The 15,146-nt window shown below is 40.7% G+C and overlaps 1 protein-coding gene across 1 annotated transcript in view; it reads left to right on the forward strand.

Moving 5' to 3' along the window:
* The window catches only part of atf6 (activating transcription factor 6), a 42,684-nt gene that overhangs the window by 21,197 nt on the left and 6,341 nt on the right, over positions 1 to 15,146 (forward strand). The window contains exons 8-15 of the mRNA XM_067597138.1: positions 714 to 899; positions 1,094 to 1,185; positions 2,735 to 2,884; positions 4,434 to 4,529; positions 4,639 to 4,741; positions 5,609 to 5,679; positions 6,494 to 6,605; positions 12,080 to 12,164. Of these exons, the coding sequence (XP_067453239.1) occupies positions 714 to 899; positions 1,094 to 1,185; positions 2,735 to 2,884; positions 4,434 to 4,529; positions 4,639 to 4,741; positions 5,609 to 5,679; positions 6,494 to 6,605; positions 12,080 to 12,164 (895 nt within the window). The remainder of the gene's footprint in view (positions 1 to 713; positions 900 to 1,093; positions 1,186 to 2,734; positions 2,885 to 4,433; positions 4,530 to 4,638; positions 4,742 to 5,608; positions 5,680 to 6,493; positions 6,606 to 12,079; positions 12,165 to 15,146) is intronic.

Raw genomic sequence — 15,146 nt, forward strand, 5'->3', positions numbered from 1 at the left:
TGTTTTTTAAAGTCCAGACATAGCATGTATAGTGCCTCAGTGTTTGTGTGTGTCTGATGGGAACTAATTTCTCAGAGAGTGACACGCTACATAAACACATCCTTCTTCACTTGTAGAACAAAGGCATTGCAAGTGACCCCTGGACCTCTCAGAGGATGCTGGTGTAAATATTTCCAAGTAGAAGCGTGATCATGTGCACTTAAGGGCTCTCCGTGAGTCGTTGCAGAAGTGTCATTAACCTTGTAAAAAACATCTCGAACGTGTCTCTTTATTATTCTCTCACTTTAGTAAACTGGGGCATCAGCAGCTGAGGTGTTCTCCCAGTGATAATAACAAAGTCGATCCTTGCTTTTATGTCTGGTTCATGTACAGGTTCCCTAGCCACCCCTCCCCCCATTCCCTAGTCACTTGTTTGGCTTCACAGAAAAAGATTGATCACATGAATGAAAAGCCATTTTAAAACCAAAATTCCCCTGAGAGCACAGATAAATATGATGTCACACTAGTGAGAGGAATCTGCGATCTACAGCCCAACAGGTGGCTCAGGCAGGCATTTCATTTTATTCTCACAATAACCGCCCCTTTTTTCTGTTTGGATAGGTGTCGAGCAGATACATCATGATGTGAAGAAAAGCGTGACTCGACATGAGTAATAACCGATGTCAAATGTTATTCTTCTGTCTGTTTCTGCCTGTCTCGCTTTCTCTCTTCAGTCAAAGTTGTCCCAGAGGCAGCAACGCATGATAAAGAACCGCGAGTCAGCATCCCTGTCTCGGAAAAAGAAGAAAGAATATCTGCTCTCGTTGGAAGCTCGCCTGAAAATGGCGTTGTCTGAGAATGAGGTGCTCAAGAGCGAGAACGGCAACCTCAAGAGACAGCTGGAAGGCCTGCTGAGTGAGGTGAGCTGTACTTCCATACAGTCTACAACACTCCACAAATCAGGGCTGCAAGACTGAACAAATGCTGAAATTTCCACAGCAAGTTTTGTGAAGAAGTTAACATGGAAAGACAAATGAATTTTGCATTCATACATGATTTATATCCTTGATTTATAGTTTGTAATGTAACATGCTGGCCTCCTTTTTTCCTGCAGAATACAGTACTAAAGACAACGTCCCCCAAGAGAAGAGCTGTGTGTCTCATGGTGGTCTTGGTGTTCCTGGTGCTTAATGTTCGACCAATGAGGTAAGCATGTAACACTGCAAATGCCTTCAAGTGTCCTATACAATAATTTGATTAAGTGTCCAATGGTTGAAATTCAGTTCAAACCAAAAGAACACTGACAATGGCATATACTGTAGCTCAAGATACAAGTAGATTACTGGTAAGCGCAACATAACTTGGATGCATAAGATTTGGATTATGGAGGAAAACAAATGGGAAGCACCATGACTCACTGTGGGAATCACGCCTCATATAAAACATGACGCAAAGATGTTTATTGAAAACAGTGCAGGACATTTTCCATTGAGGCAATATGTTCACATCTCCAAAACCTTCATCCACTTTTAGTTTAGAGAGTTAATTAAAACATTGGCCTAATATCAAAAGATACTTTAATCCAAAAATAGGTAAGACTTTGCAGACATTCTATTGCATTAATTCATAATACACAAAGATATGAACCAGAACACCTGAATTTAGTAGTAATCTTTTGGTACAATCCAGAATAATGTAGTCCAGTAATGTCTAAAATGTCTTACCTGAGTAAAACTGATCTAATCTGTAAATAAACTGACAACTAATAGTTCATCCATGCAATATTGCTCTTGTGTGTTTGCTACATTCCTCTGATGTTGTTGCCAGAGTTTATAGGACTTTGTAACTAATGGGTGAAAAAGCTTCAAAACAGCCCTGCTGGGTTGGGAGTAAAGTCAACATTTACCACTTGCAAATGTAAAGAAAAAAAATAATTTCAGGCTATAAAAGTAGTATAAAACATCTGAATGTGACAGTTCTTATCTCGACTTGTGATATTAAGTCATAGAGTTATATGAGACGACACCAGGGAAAAATGAGCTTAGTTCCACCCAGCTAGCAGATGGAGGGATTGTCTTATTTCACAACTTCAAGCTCATAGTCCAACTCCAAATGAAATGTAACGGCACACTCTCTGCTCTCATGTTATAAAAATGTTTGTTTTCGCCTGGGAATAACTTTCTCCACAAGGATACAAGCATCTACTCAGACTTGTTGGCTTTTGATAATCTGCATGTGTTCTGCGCTGGGAATGTGCTCATTCAGTTGTGGGATCTGAAATTTGTTCTCTGTAGCTTAAACATGAATACGTTTCTTGGGACCCCTGAGTGAGTTTGCTTTTGTGACTTGAGTGGTATCCACTGTAGCTAAGATCTGTGTGTGTCTGTACCTGTGTCTGCATCTGTGTGTTTTGTGTTTGGGCTCCCCTTAGGAATGTGAAATATGCTTGCTTTTGAGGTCAGATCCCTTTGAAATGAAAATGCCACCCAGTGTAGTAATACCGTTGAAAGAGACTGTGTGTATTTTTGCTTGTGTGTGTGCCCCAGTGTGCTCTGGGTTCTGTGGTCTAGATCAGAGTTCAGATTCTGCCTCTGGCTAAAAACTCTCCTGTGCACAGGATGTGGGCCACATGGAATTCAGTTGTCATTTCAGTCCTGCGCCATGTTCTTCTTTTCAGTTTGAAAAGTCCGCCAAGTGTCCTGATTTTACCTCAGCTGTCTCTTTTGCTCACCTCACCTGTCTTGTGTTTCATCAGTCTGTTTCAGGGCGGCCCAGGCTCCAAGCTCGAGGTTGTGTCCATGCAGCACAGCGGCAGACACCTGTTGAGTTTCTCCCCAGAGGCAGAAACTGAGGTCGCGATGGGCCCCGAGGCCCTCGGCAGCGGCCCCTCTGAGATGGCAGACAGGTAATGAGCTCAACCCCCAGCATCTTTCACAACATTGTATTTACCCAGCATGTCAGTGGACCAGGATGCACCTGTGCCTGGGCTTAGTCTGAACTGGTACAGCTCATTACAGCACGTGTAAACATGCGCGCCAGTCGATAACCAACTCCGTCCAAACGTCTGCCTTTCGAAAGCCTTCAGGCCCCCGGCTAGTTGGCCAACAGTTGTGCTTTGAGTAACAAGGTGGGAAATTGGGGTCAGGCCTTGTATGACATCCAACTTTATATAGCTAGTAACAGCTTATTTTTCTAAAGGGTTGTATGTTTTTCTTTCTTTTTTCTAAATGCAATAGAGGCCCACCAGCCTCATTTGTAAATTGCATAAATAACATTCTTGTTTGGTACATTACCTACACTCCCATGTCCTGAAAATGATGTTTTGCAAGGTGGTCAGAGTCTCCATGGCATTGCCAGCCTGTGTTGTGTCAGATCTCTGCAAAGGGTATATCATATGTTAATGCAAACCATTCATCTCCAGTATCAGGTTTCCTGGCAGCATTAAACCAACACAGGCAGGAAGGAACACATTAGCCTTTACAAAAGGGGTGACGGCACCAAATGCAGCAGTGAGGAGCATGATGGGGGAGATATGCAACCTAATCTTGGGGTCCCTCTGAACAGGAAGGTGTGTGTGCAGGAAGGTTAATATGGGCCCCTCAGCTAGAGTTATGATCAAGCCTCTGTGGTTTGACATGTTGTCTCGAGGAACCATTTCCAGAACATTTTAGAGACGAGAACGCGAGGCGTGGTCGATGTGTCAACTCAGATCAGGGAGGCCCAGGGGAGGGATTACGTCGGTGGCAGGCATTTTGGTAATAAGCCACCTGCAGGTGGGCACTGACTGTGGACAGCCTACATCAGCACCTCAAGCAACATAATCATTCACTTACAGAGAGATATAACAGAGGTAATTAAAGTCACTGTAACATCTGAAGAGGAAAGTCAAGTCATGCAATGCAGTGTGCTGCTCATCCATAATGTATGTTGGTTTGTAGATTTCGTCTGTCATTCTCTCACTAGATGGTTATGTTCAGTTCTCTGTTGTATGTTTATGATCATTCTGAGCAGGATTTATGGCGGCATGTGGATGGATTTTGTCAGAGTCTCCCCACTTCTCCTCTCAGTGCAAGTCAGCATTTTCATGCATACATTAAGCGACTGAAGCTCTGCCATCTCTGCACATGTTAGGCATCAAGAAATTCAATCAGTAAAATTCATTTGTAACCAATAAAATTCAATAGATAGATAATTGGCCCCACATTGATGCCAGTGCCCGTTTCTTTTTGGCGCCCTGTTTCTTCCCATTGCCCAATTCACTCTGGGTGTTTCACCTCCATCGGAGGGCAAGCAGCCATGTTGGCTCTCATTTTGCATTCTCAACATGTGGAAAATATTTATAGCAGAATATATATGAATTTCTCACATGGATTTCTGAGTATCTGAACAGCCTTGTAAACTTAGCACTTTTTCTGCTTAACTCACACTGTCTGCTTTTTGCTTTTGTGTTGTAGCTCTGAGGATAAGGCCCTGATGGTGGTGAAGGATCCTATCTTTCTCAGACCACCTCCCCCATGCCAGCCTCCTGTTAACAGGACCAAGTGCATTGAGTAAGTAATGTTAAAATAAGACCAAGACCACAAAACGGATCAAGTCTTGCCCGAAATTGAAAAAAATAGCCTTATATGCCTTTAAATACGTGTTAATTTTGATTGGCAGGTTGGCCCATGAGTTGAGGGGTTGGGTCCACCGTCATGAAGTGCAACAGACCAAGTCGAGGCGCATGAGTAACAGCAGTCACAAACCCACCAGGACCATTCTGGTAAGTCACACACAGCGAGTTTTGGAAAACAGGAAAACATATGTAATATGTGCAAGAATGTGCACGATATTCAGTATTGGCATTAAAACTTGCAACCTAAACTTCACTTGAGTTTTAGGCCATTACATTGCATTACAAACCAAAGCCTCTCTTTCACCACTGTTTCACCTCTCCTCACACCTTCCCCTTTTCTGCCTCTCATTTCTCTTTATTGGGCTGAGTTTAATCCGGCAGCCCCTGAGAAAGTAAACACAACACTTAGAGGGGGAGCTGTAGGATTAGTGCCCCCTGCTCTTTTTTCCATCGTTTTTTCAAAATCTGTCACAGTAAGTCCAATCCACCAAGACCTGCCTAGTTGGTATATGTCCATTCCTCATATAAGTGTAAACAGAAATGTAGATGTGTTTTATTTCTCACGTGTTGAGCTTTTTTATCACTACCTAACACACCTAACTACTAATATTTTAAGATAACACTCCAACGCCTGGTCACATTATATCACCATGATATCATAACTGTTTTATTGTATTTCTGCTCCTTTGATTGATATCCTTGTTTGAGGATTCATCATTTGACAACTGGTTGTTCCCCTAAGCTGTGAACAGGATAAATCCAACAGTTTATGTCTTGAGATTCATAAACTAGATGTTGTTTATCGGGCACAAGAAAGGCTTTAGACTGAAATGTGTGTGCTGATCTTAACTGTGTTCTAGCTGTTTTAAATTGACGGTCAGTTGTAATGTTTTGAATGGAGTCTGTATTTATGTTATACAACCTTGCCAACAGCTTATCCTGCTCTCTCTAATGGGTAGTTGATGTGGATATACACAGGATTACAGCAAATCCTCTCTCTTTCTTCCCTAACAGAAAACAGAGAATAAGGAGGCGGAGAGTGCCCAGATTGTGACGGTCCAATACACAGAAACTACTGAAGAAAAGTGAGTAAAGGCTTGATTCAATATATTTGTGTCAGATTCACAAAAAGTAAACCACATTTCAGGTATCTTTTTTTCTTACAGACAATTCCCATCTCTGCTTAAAGCTGGATTAAGCATTTTTTTACTGCTAGAGGGAAGAAAGTAGATCAAAACAAAATTCACAATAACAAGCCTGTGTACTGTATCAACTTTTCATATTTCGGACACTTGCTTAACATCAATTACACATCCTGCAGAAGGAAAATATTAAGGGAATCCCTCTTTGTTTTACTCAGATTACTAAAGTATTGGACTTGCCTTTTTGCAACTCCATCAGGTAAAGCTACTGTAGACTTAACACTGATATACTTAAAGTGTTATTTGACTGAAATGGGTCTTTAAATGGAAAAGTAACATTTCTTTTTCCCTTTTTTGGCATTTTTCCCCTTTTTACTTTTTACAATTTGACCGATTTATGATTATTTATGATGATTTATTATGATGATTTATGATTTTAACGGATGACAAGAACTTTTTCTGCTGGACTGCTACTGCTGAATGTAGTCAGATCAGACAGATGGAGTCAATAGTTTTTTGGCCACCTGTATTTTTTTCTTTTCCCTGTCGCAAGTCTGGCTAGGAAACATCCAAATCTAAAGAAGAAAAGGGAAACATTTTAGCAGTTAACCTCTGACAGGCCACCGGTCCAAATTCAAGTATGATATTTTATAACCATGTCAGGCTGCAGCAGTAGAGTCTCTTTCCCCATTTCTCGATATTTTCATTTTCCATAAACTTCACATTTGTCTGCAATCCTGTTGTTTTTCATCAAAAGGAATCCTGGTAATGAGCTGCAGGTATACTACGCACCCCATCACACCTATAGTGACTTCTTTGATGAGCTCAATCGTCGTGGCGACACTTTCTACGTAGTGTCTTTCCGCAGGGTAAGTTTCAACTTGTCTGGTGCATGACACTGATTTGACTGGGGCAGCTGGCTCAAACACAAAATCTGACACAGTGGTTAAAGGACCAGTGTGCAGGATTTAGTGGCATCTAGCAGTGAGGTTGCAGATTGCAACCAGCTGAATACCCCTCCCCCTCCCCTTCCAAGCGTGTAGGAAAGCAAAAAATGCAGAGCCAGTGTTTGGTTTATCCATTCTGGGCTACTATAGAAACACAGCGGTGCAACACGGCGGCTGCTGTGGAAGGGGACATGCTCCCTATATAGATAATATAAAGGGCTCATTCTAAGGTAATGAAAACACAACGATTCTTATTTTCATGGGATTATACACTGGCTAAACATACTTATAAATATTATATTCCATTTCTGCCAAGTCCGTTCCGCTAGATGCTACTAAATTTTACACACTGGTCCTTTAAATTGATTACATAAAGTACAACTAGAAAACGATTTCAAGGGAAGTTTTCACAGCTCAACACAATTAACTTTCACTTAATTTTTATCTGTCATGATATTTCCTCATCCCAAACTGGCAATAAAAAGTGTAATTAGTTACAGAAAAACTAACTTCTGAGTCACCATAAATAATATGTAATAGGTTTTTTCCTCAACAGAAAGGTTTGGTTTGAGAGGAAAGTGTAGGGTGGGGGGAAGGGATGACGACTTCCAAGGGTGGAACTACCCGTTTCGAGTCTACTTTCCTTGGTCCATTTGCAATCATCAAGACCATATTTTAGATTTTTAGGCATGACCATATGTCACTGTTAATCTGCTTGGTCTTTATTCATTCGACCATTTTTCCCCATTTGAGACTCTGGACCTGTTTTTAATTTGCTCTCTTGATATGATTAATCCTGGACATCATATTCAGAAAGAGTTCTTTGATTAGTTTGCAGTTATGTCTTTGAGTTCTGTCCTTTCTTCTTGTTGTTTTCTCGAGTGCTAACCAAACAAATTTGCTCCACTTTGAATTTCACCCATTAAATTATGTGCTTTCACTGTTACAGGAACTTGCAGCTTTATTTATTGTCACTGAACTGTGCCAAAAAACAGACTTTTACTTCCATATTTGTCTGAAAAGTAACAGTGAGAAATTACTAAGTTCGCTAACAAATATGGTAACTGTTCCAAAGGTGTGGATCATGTTCAGTTGGAACAGAAGAGTATTTCATATCCCACTCAGCACCTATAGTAGATACTCTGGACGATGTTAAACTCTTTAAATCCTCAGGATTACTCAATGAGGCAGGAGTTTTGAAGATATGCAGTCAAAGATCGAGACCCCCTGTCACCAAGCAAGTCACAAAGGTCTGGCTCTGAGTTGGCATGGTGACAACAGGCACAATGGCAACAATGGTGTAGCCGAGTTGAGGGCCTCTACAGGTCAAGTAGCTGTCCTTCAGTTTCTAGCAGCTTTGTGTTGTGTGAGAAGTGAGGGTGTTGTCCAAAGTGAGGGCGTTACAGTTCATCTAAAATAAAAGCAACATTAAACTTCGCAACTTAGAATGAAAAATGTAACAAAAAAGATTTGACTGTGGCTGTGCACTGTTGAAAGTACACTGCCATAAACGATGTACTGTTGAAAAACATTTTCTTGCAAGATTGTCAGAAATTTATTCTTGAATAACATCATGTAGGGAAGTAAGCGCTGATAATACTTTCCTCAAACTGAAATTGAACTTGTATTAAAAATAATCAAAAATAATCAATTCATTTAAATAATTTGCTGAAGTGGACTGGTCCTGGGTGTAATAAGAGGGAAAAGTCAGAATGAAAACACTGTAAGAAGCACTGAAAAAGGGACTCCCTGGGACATGCTGATTGCATGGATTATACAGGTTATTCAGTGTGACCCTTTTAATTCTTACAGACCTTTATTAGCTTTTCTCAGTCAGTTTATTTTGCTGTATTTTGTTTCCTGGGTTTCAGGGGGTGTGTGTCGGCAAAGAGGGTGTGCTCTTGTTTTTCGTTTTTTTTTTTTTTGTTCCACTCAATATGATGTTATTACAAGACTGCCAAAACTCTGGATTAAATTTGGAATTTGTTTGGATTTTAAAGCCAATCACTAACAATTTTGACTTTTGTCCCTCTAGGCAAACATTTTTCATAGAATTCATCATGGTCTGTTCCTACCCTCTCCAGCAGTTGTGGTCACTCTCTTATGTTGTGCACTCCAAAATGGTCATGCTTAGGTCAAGGTTACTTTAAGCCCTCACCAGATACATTACCGCCTGTGGCTTTGTTTAAGTGTGAAATGAGGTGAGGTGATGGAAAACATAACTCTCAACAAGTTCAAAATTTGGAACTGCGCTTACTCTACCGTCATTTTTGTGGTCTTGCTTCACTTTTCGTGTTGTTTTAGCACCTGTGGCTTTATGTATTGTGCATTGAGGTGAGGTGGTGGAAACACTGGCAGCTTTCACTGTGGCCTGTATCCAATGAGGTTCAAGGAAAATTCACCTGTTGTCATGGCAGCTGCAGCTGTTATGTCAGCTCGACAAACTCGCTGGTCCCTTGATGATGAGCAGTAATGTGGTTGCTGTTTTCATACCTCCTGCTACCCTTCCAACACAGTCAAGGCACCCACTCAATTTTAGCATTTAATACTCCCCTTGGTGGCTTACAGTTTATCCTCAGTGCCTTACATTACCATGAGCATATGTCACACCAAACCCTTAATTCTGACACGCTACTAATTAAGATTACTTCCTAGCTGTTAGTGCAAAATTTAGGTTCATTTAGAAAGCCTTGTAGGCAATATGGAGAACACGTTCTTATTTAAAGTGATGTGATAAAATGATGATGGCAGAGTATAATACAAAGCTGCCCACATATTCCCTTTTTTTCTTTATACCCTCTTATTATTTAAGTCTTCTGACTACAGTGCTCCTTTCTATCTTCTCACTGTAATTCCTTTCACAACTTCAGACCAATACTCCCACCTCTCTTCACCTTAACACCCCTCATTTTTCATTTCACCCAGGCTGAGTTTTGCAAGTCAAGTGTAGTGAGTTACCTGTCAGTTTGCTCCTCTTAATGGTGCTTTTTGTCATGTATACCAGCAACTATTTTGTAAGTTTGTGTACAGTAAAAGCTCTCAAACAATCCTGATATTTGCTTGTAGTTGGATACATTTATTTTCTTGCAAAGTGAGAGAAAATAGGATCTTCTGATGTACCATCTCATTCTTAAATTACATGAAGTCATATCTGAATTTTGTCCGTTGATTCCATAGACTGTAAAAAGTAATGGGGATAGCCACCGTGATGTCACCTATTGGACTCCCGTTTTGAAGCCTAGAGTTTGCATTTTGATTTTCGCCATCTTGGATTGGAGCCAGAAGTGACCATATTGGGACGACAGGGTGGAGCTGACCCTAATGCAAGCTGTTAGCTTGGTTAGCACGGTGCATTTACAGTCTGTGATAATGCTAATGCTAATTTTTGCAGCAAAAACCAGCCTTAAAATGATAAAAACAAATGTACTTGTATCCAACTCTTCAGAGGGTCTTTTAGTACAATCAAATGCTGAACTTTTGAAGACTTTTTTTAGACAACCAAAATGTTGCAATAAACTTTCATGAACTGAAAACACAACGAAATAGTGATGGCTACAGCTATGTCTATACCCTGTGAATTTGGGGTTATGTCATTGTTACGTTACCTAACCAACATTATCGCCATAGTAGCAACTTCCTTGTGACAGCACCCACCTGTCATTCAAAGCAGCCACACCCTTAATTATGCATAACTTTAAGCCTTAATAAAACTTAAATGTGTGAGTTACATAAAAAATCACTCCTTGTACATTTGTCATGAACAAGGAAATTAGCTATACTAAAACCTTTTTTTGTACTAGGCTCTAAACATATTTATTTCTGCTGTAAAGTTTGGCATTTTAACATGGAGGTCTATGGGCATTGACTTGCTTTTGGAGCCAGCCTCAAGTGGCCATTCGAGGAACTGCAGTTTTTGGCACTTCTGCGTTGGCTTCATTTTTCAGCCCCGGAGGTTGCCGCTTGGTCGATTCATAATGTCTCCAATTATTTCTAACAGCACTTGGCTCATGTGTTTTCCATTCATTGGTTGTGGTATGTGGGCTTACTGAGATGCTTTGTTTTACCGGTTTGGTTCTTCTGTTGTGATGTTGCCCCAAAAAGTGCAATAGATGCATTCCGTAGTTTTCAGAAAATGTAAGATTTCATTCAGCAATCTTAGAACTACTTCAGTTTAATAATTGAACTCATACTCTTTGAATCACTAATTGGAGACACAGCTCAACATCGCCATTACTTTGTGTGTGAGTAACGTGTATTTGCACATTAGCATTCCACTCCACCACAAATCCTTCTGAGAGGATGTGCTCAAATTAAAACCTTTCTTCTCATTGTCTAATGAGTTGCACAAAAGCTATTATCAATAGCTGCTTTAACTGAAGTACCTCACTGGTTAAAGCCATTTGATCTCAAACCGCTAGTGGATTAACAAGAACATTAAGTTCTTCAAAATGGCCTAAGGTGAAGACATTGAAATAAGAACAGTTTTAACTATTTAGATGATCAGGTGAGGCATGAAAAAAGTGCGCAGTTTGAAGAATTTTGTAACAAGAGAGGCTTTCATGGAATTGATTGCCTTATGTTGGGACCTTTTTAACCTCCCAAGATGACCCTTGCATCTAACTATGCAAGAAGGACTCTCTAGCTATCTGTATGTATGTCCTTCGCATATCTCAAGAACTGGTCATCCAATTGACTTCACACTTGGCGGATGTATTGCTGAGAGCCCAAGGATGTGCGGTGTCAAACTTGGTGCAATTTGGACACGTGACACATTTAATATTGATAAACTCTGAATAAACAAGCGAACAGCAAGCCACTCAGCTCTGTGTACACCGTCACATGACAGCTGGGTCAGGTCTCTGGTGCCATGCAATTGCAGCACGAAGCGTCTCTCCTGCCGGCTGCTGACAGTGCTATCTGCTGAAGAGTCGATCACACTGGACAGTAGAGGAGGAGACATAGAGATGCTGGTACACGTCTGTTTAAACAGGAGTTTATCCAACTTTGCGGCATTTAACACCAGAGCTGAGAGCGCCAGAGTCAGAAACAAAGTCTCTCTGCGTTGTGCTGCCCTCTGTTTCCATCATCTCTCTCTGTTTCCATCACAGTTATGTATTTAGATCATTTTAGAGATAAGACTGTAAAAGTTTGCAGTCTGTGTATGTGCATGTTGTCAAGCACATCTGAGGGGATAATGTCAGTAAATTTTAGTAAAATACAGACTTTGCTGTATTGCATGCACTGACTTGGATTGTTAATAGTTGTCAGCAGGGCTTCAGCTCAGAGCTACAAACTTTGCTCCATATCTTGATCAACAAAAGCACAAAGCCAGCTATTTTATATGCTTCCAAGTGAGTTGTATTTTCCTCTTGATGACCTTCTTCCTTTGTTTTTAGGATCATCTTCTCCTTCCTGCCACCAACCACAATAAAGGAAGTCGTCCCAAGATGTCTCTGGTGTTGCCAGCCATGAATGTTAACGGTAAGAAACAACTGCAGCACAGGCACAACAGTGGGGGAGTTTGGTCACTTGACACAATGTAACAGATGAAAGACAAGCTGGGAGCAGATTCAGAAACACGTCTCCCCACAGGAATGCATTACTTAATACACTCGTAAGGAAAAACTGCTATGACCAAAATAGAACACTTTTGCCTTTTAAGCCTATTGAGGTGATACCGATCCTTTTTCCTTTTTGTTGATTTTTCATTTTTCAAAATCTACTTTTTTGAGTTTGTGCAGCTTGTTTAACTTAAATGAAAGTTGTTTTCTAGGTTTGCCTTGCCAAAAACTTTCTCTGATATCTAATGTCTTGTTAGTTGAAGGTCTTTGTGACCTTACTTCCTTCCTCAGAGCCATTTGCTATGTCCTTCAGCCTCTGATTATACTCTCAGTTGAATTTAGCAACGCTGCAGCATGTCTGCACAGCCACCGACCAAACCACACACAGACAACAACATTTAAAAAATTGTTTTTCGATGTTGTCATCTCCTTTCGGCATTGTTTTTTCAGATTTTGTGCTGGAAACAACGAAGCAGTGGTCTAGCCAGAAAAATGTATTTTAGAGGGACTACTATAAAAAATATATTTAAAATAATATAATATTGTCAAAGCTGAAGTGCGGGACATTTGTTTCCCCCTTCTGGCAGTGAGAGCAATTACAAAAACACTGTCGGCACATGCTTACATCATAGGCTCCACCATAGCCTACTCCGTCGCTACTGTTGCGACTGTAAAACGGTGGATAAATTGTTTTAAGCGTCACACTACCCCCGCGAAATGACTTGATTCACTATCAGAATTTGATCCATTCAGTTCAGTAACATTTGGAAAGTAAAGAAGAGCTGCACGATTAAATTATTTTATCCCTATTCAAGTTAGCAAAGAGCTAACTGGAAGTTAGCCAGATAGGCCGGCGGATGTTTCTAGTGCACATGCTCTGCCCATAGAGCATGTGCAGTATGCATTCATCTGGCCAGCGCGGGAATGTCAAACTCAACACCAGCTTAAAAACTCTGGTATACTGTGAAATACAGAGAAATTTAAATATTTATAAAAATTCCTGTGTTATCCCAAAAACCTTGTGTGACTGCATCATTCATAACCACATTCATTGCTTGAATTGCTGACTTAACGTCCATCTACACAATAGTTTTTATTAACAAGCAGTGTTAGTTTGTGCAAAACACCCCGAAAAAGCCTGTATTTACCCTTCTGGTAAATACTGGAAAAAGATGGCATTCACACTGCTTGTAGTGTCATTATGTGTCTTTTTCAGCCTGCTAAATGTGAGTTTGTGAGTGAGTTACATGCCAGGTAGGACGTGCTTAACTACGATGTCATCAGTTTTGTTACCTGAGACATATAGGATTTTTGAGTTTTAGAGCAGTCAGCAGTGCATCACTTAGTACATGAACCCTGGTGAAACCGACAAACCATTCATTATCATTGTTGTGTATGATGGTTTTATGCTAGTGGTGAAAAAGTAAAATACTTATCCAGCAAATACAGGTCAGATTATAGAGCAGGGACATGTCTGATTTTGGCTGATTCATTCCTTCTTTGAGAGTAAACTTGCTGTCCACAGCTTGTCAGTGTGGTTGGCACTCAGACTGCACTTTGTTGTGGTGTGAGGGGTGGTTTCCACCAGCCTGTTTGAAAAGCAATCACCCGTTTATTTGACCGCCTGCCCTCAAAAACAAATGCACACAAAACATTTTAAAACTGGTGTACCGAGGTAAAGCGTCAGTATCTTAACACTCGACTGCTATGTGGCGCACTTGTTGCCAAATTATTTTCAATGAATCATTAAAGTGTGCACATTGTTGATTTCCATGAGCATATCAAAACTTTTCTCCGTGGCTCTCAGATCTGCTGGATAATCAATACAGTATTTCAAAGTCTGTTTATCCAAGATTTGAGTGGAAGGTTGTCTTCTATGTCCAAATACTGCAGAGTTCATTATGAGGTGGCTTCATTTTCACCAAGCCTGCAGGACAGTGAACTGAATGAAACCTGCTCAAGAGGGACTGTTTATGTACGGTGTGAGCAATTAGGAAGTCTGCCTGTTGTTGTTGGCTGTTTAACTGGCATTTTTATCACAGATCTTCTCGTTTCTCTGTTATCTTGCTGTCTGTCTGTGAAAAAAGACCAGCGGAAGATTTGATTAGTGTTTCGACCAGCTCTGAGAGGAGTGAGTCAGTGGAATATGAGTCTCTTACTCAGTAGGGAAGACATGGCCATTGGGAAATAACTCTTTTTTTTTTTTCTTTTTTTGGAGGGGCGAGGGGGGTGTTTTGAGATGAAGATTGATGAAGGTAAACATTGTTCTTGGTTGGTCTTGTCAAGGAGGAATGTTAAGGTCTGTGCCGGTCAGATGACCCATTGAAATAGCAGTAAATAGTGAAATCCAAGACCTCCTTTTCAGCTAATTGTTGAAATGGACAAACAAAGGTGGCATTCAGGGAGAGATATTGGGTCTGGAACGATTCCCGTAGGCTCAAGAAAAGGGTCTTCAATTTGCACGATCTGCCATGTATGCCTACAAAATCAAAACAGTGTGTTCTTCTGTGGTTGTACCCCAAGTCCTCTCCTGTGTGTCTCGGACATTAGTGTGTTTGCATCTAATGCGTTGGCTGGATCTTAGAGAGAGAGAGAGGGCTAACACCAGTTTTATGTTAGCAGATGCATGCACAGAAGTTTCCGATTCAGTTGCCACAACTGCTCCTCTTGGTAGCTTCTCCTTGACCTGACAGCTCAGACTGCAGTTAGAAACCAAGGAATACAGAGGCTGACAAAGCAAAGGATTGCGCTTATTCTCTAGTAGCGCAACACCTGCATGGTCCTCCCTCCTTGTACATTACAGCCCCATGTGTCACCCAGATGACAGCCTTCAAGTAATGTTTTAGATTTATGCCGTCTTTGTTTGAAACTTTGAAGTGATTGAGTGCAAATGTACATATTC

This window comes from Thunnus thynnus, chromosome 8, assembly GCF_963924715.1.
Source record: "Thunnus thynnus chromosome 8, fThuThy2.1, whole genome shotgun sequence".
NCBI classification, from domain to species: Eukaryota; Metazoa; Chordata; class Actinopteri; order Scombriformes; family Scombridae; genus Thunnus; species Thunnus thynnus.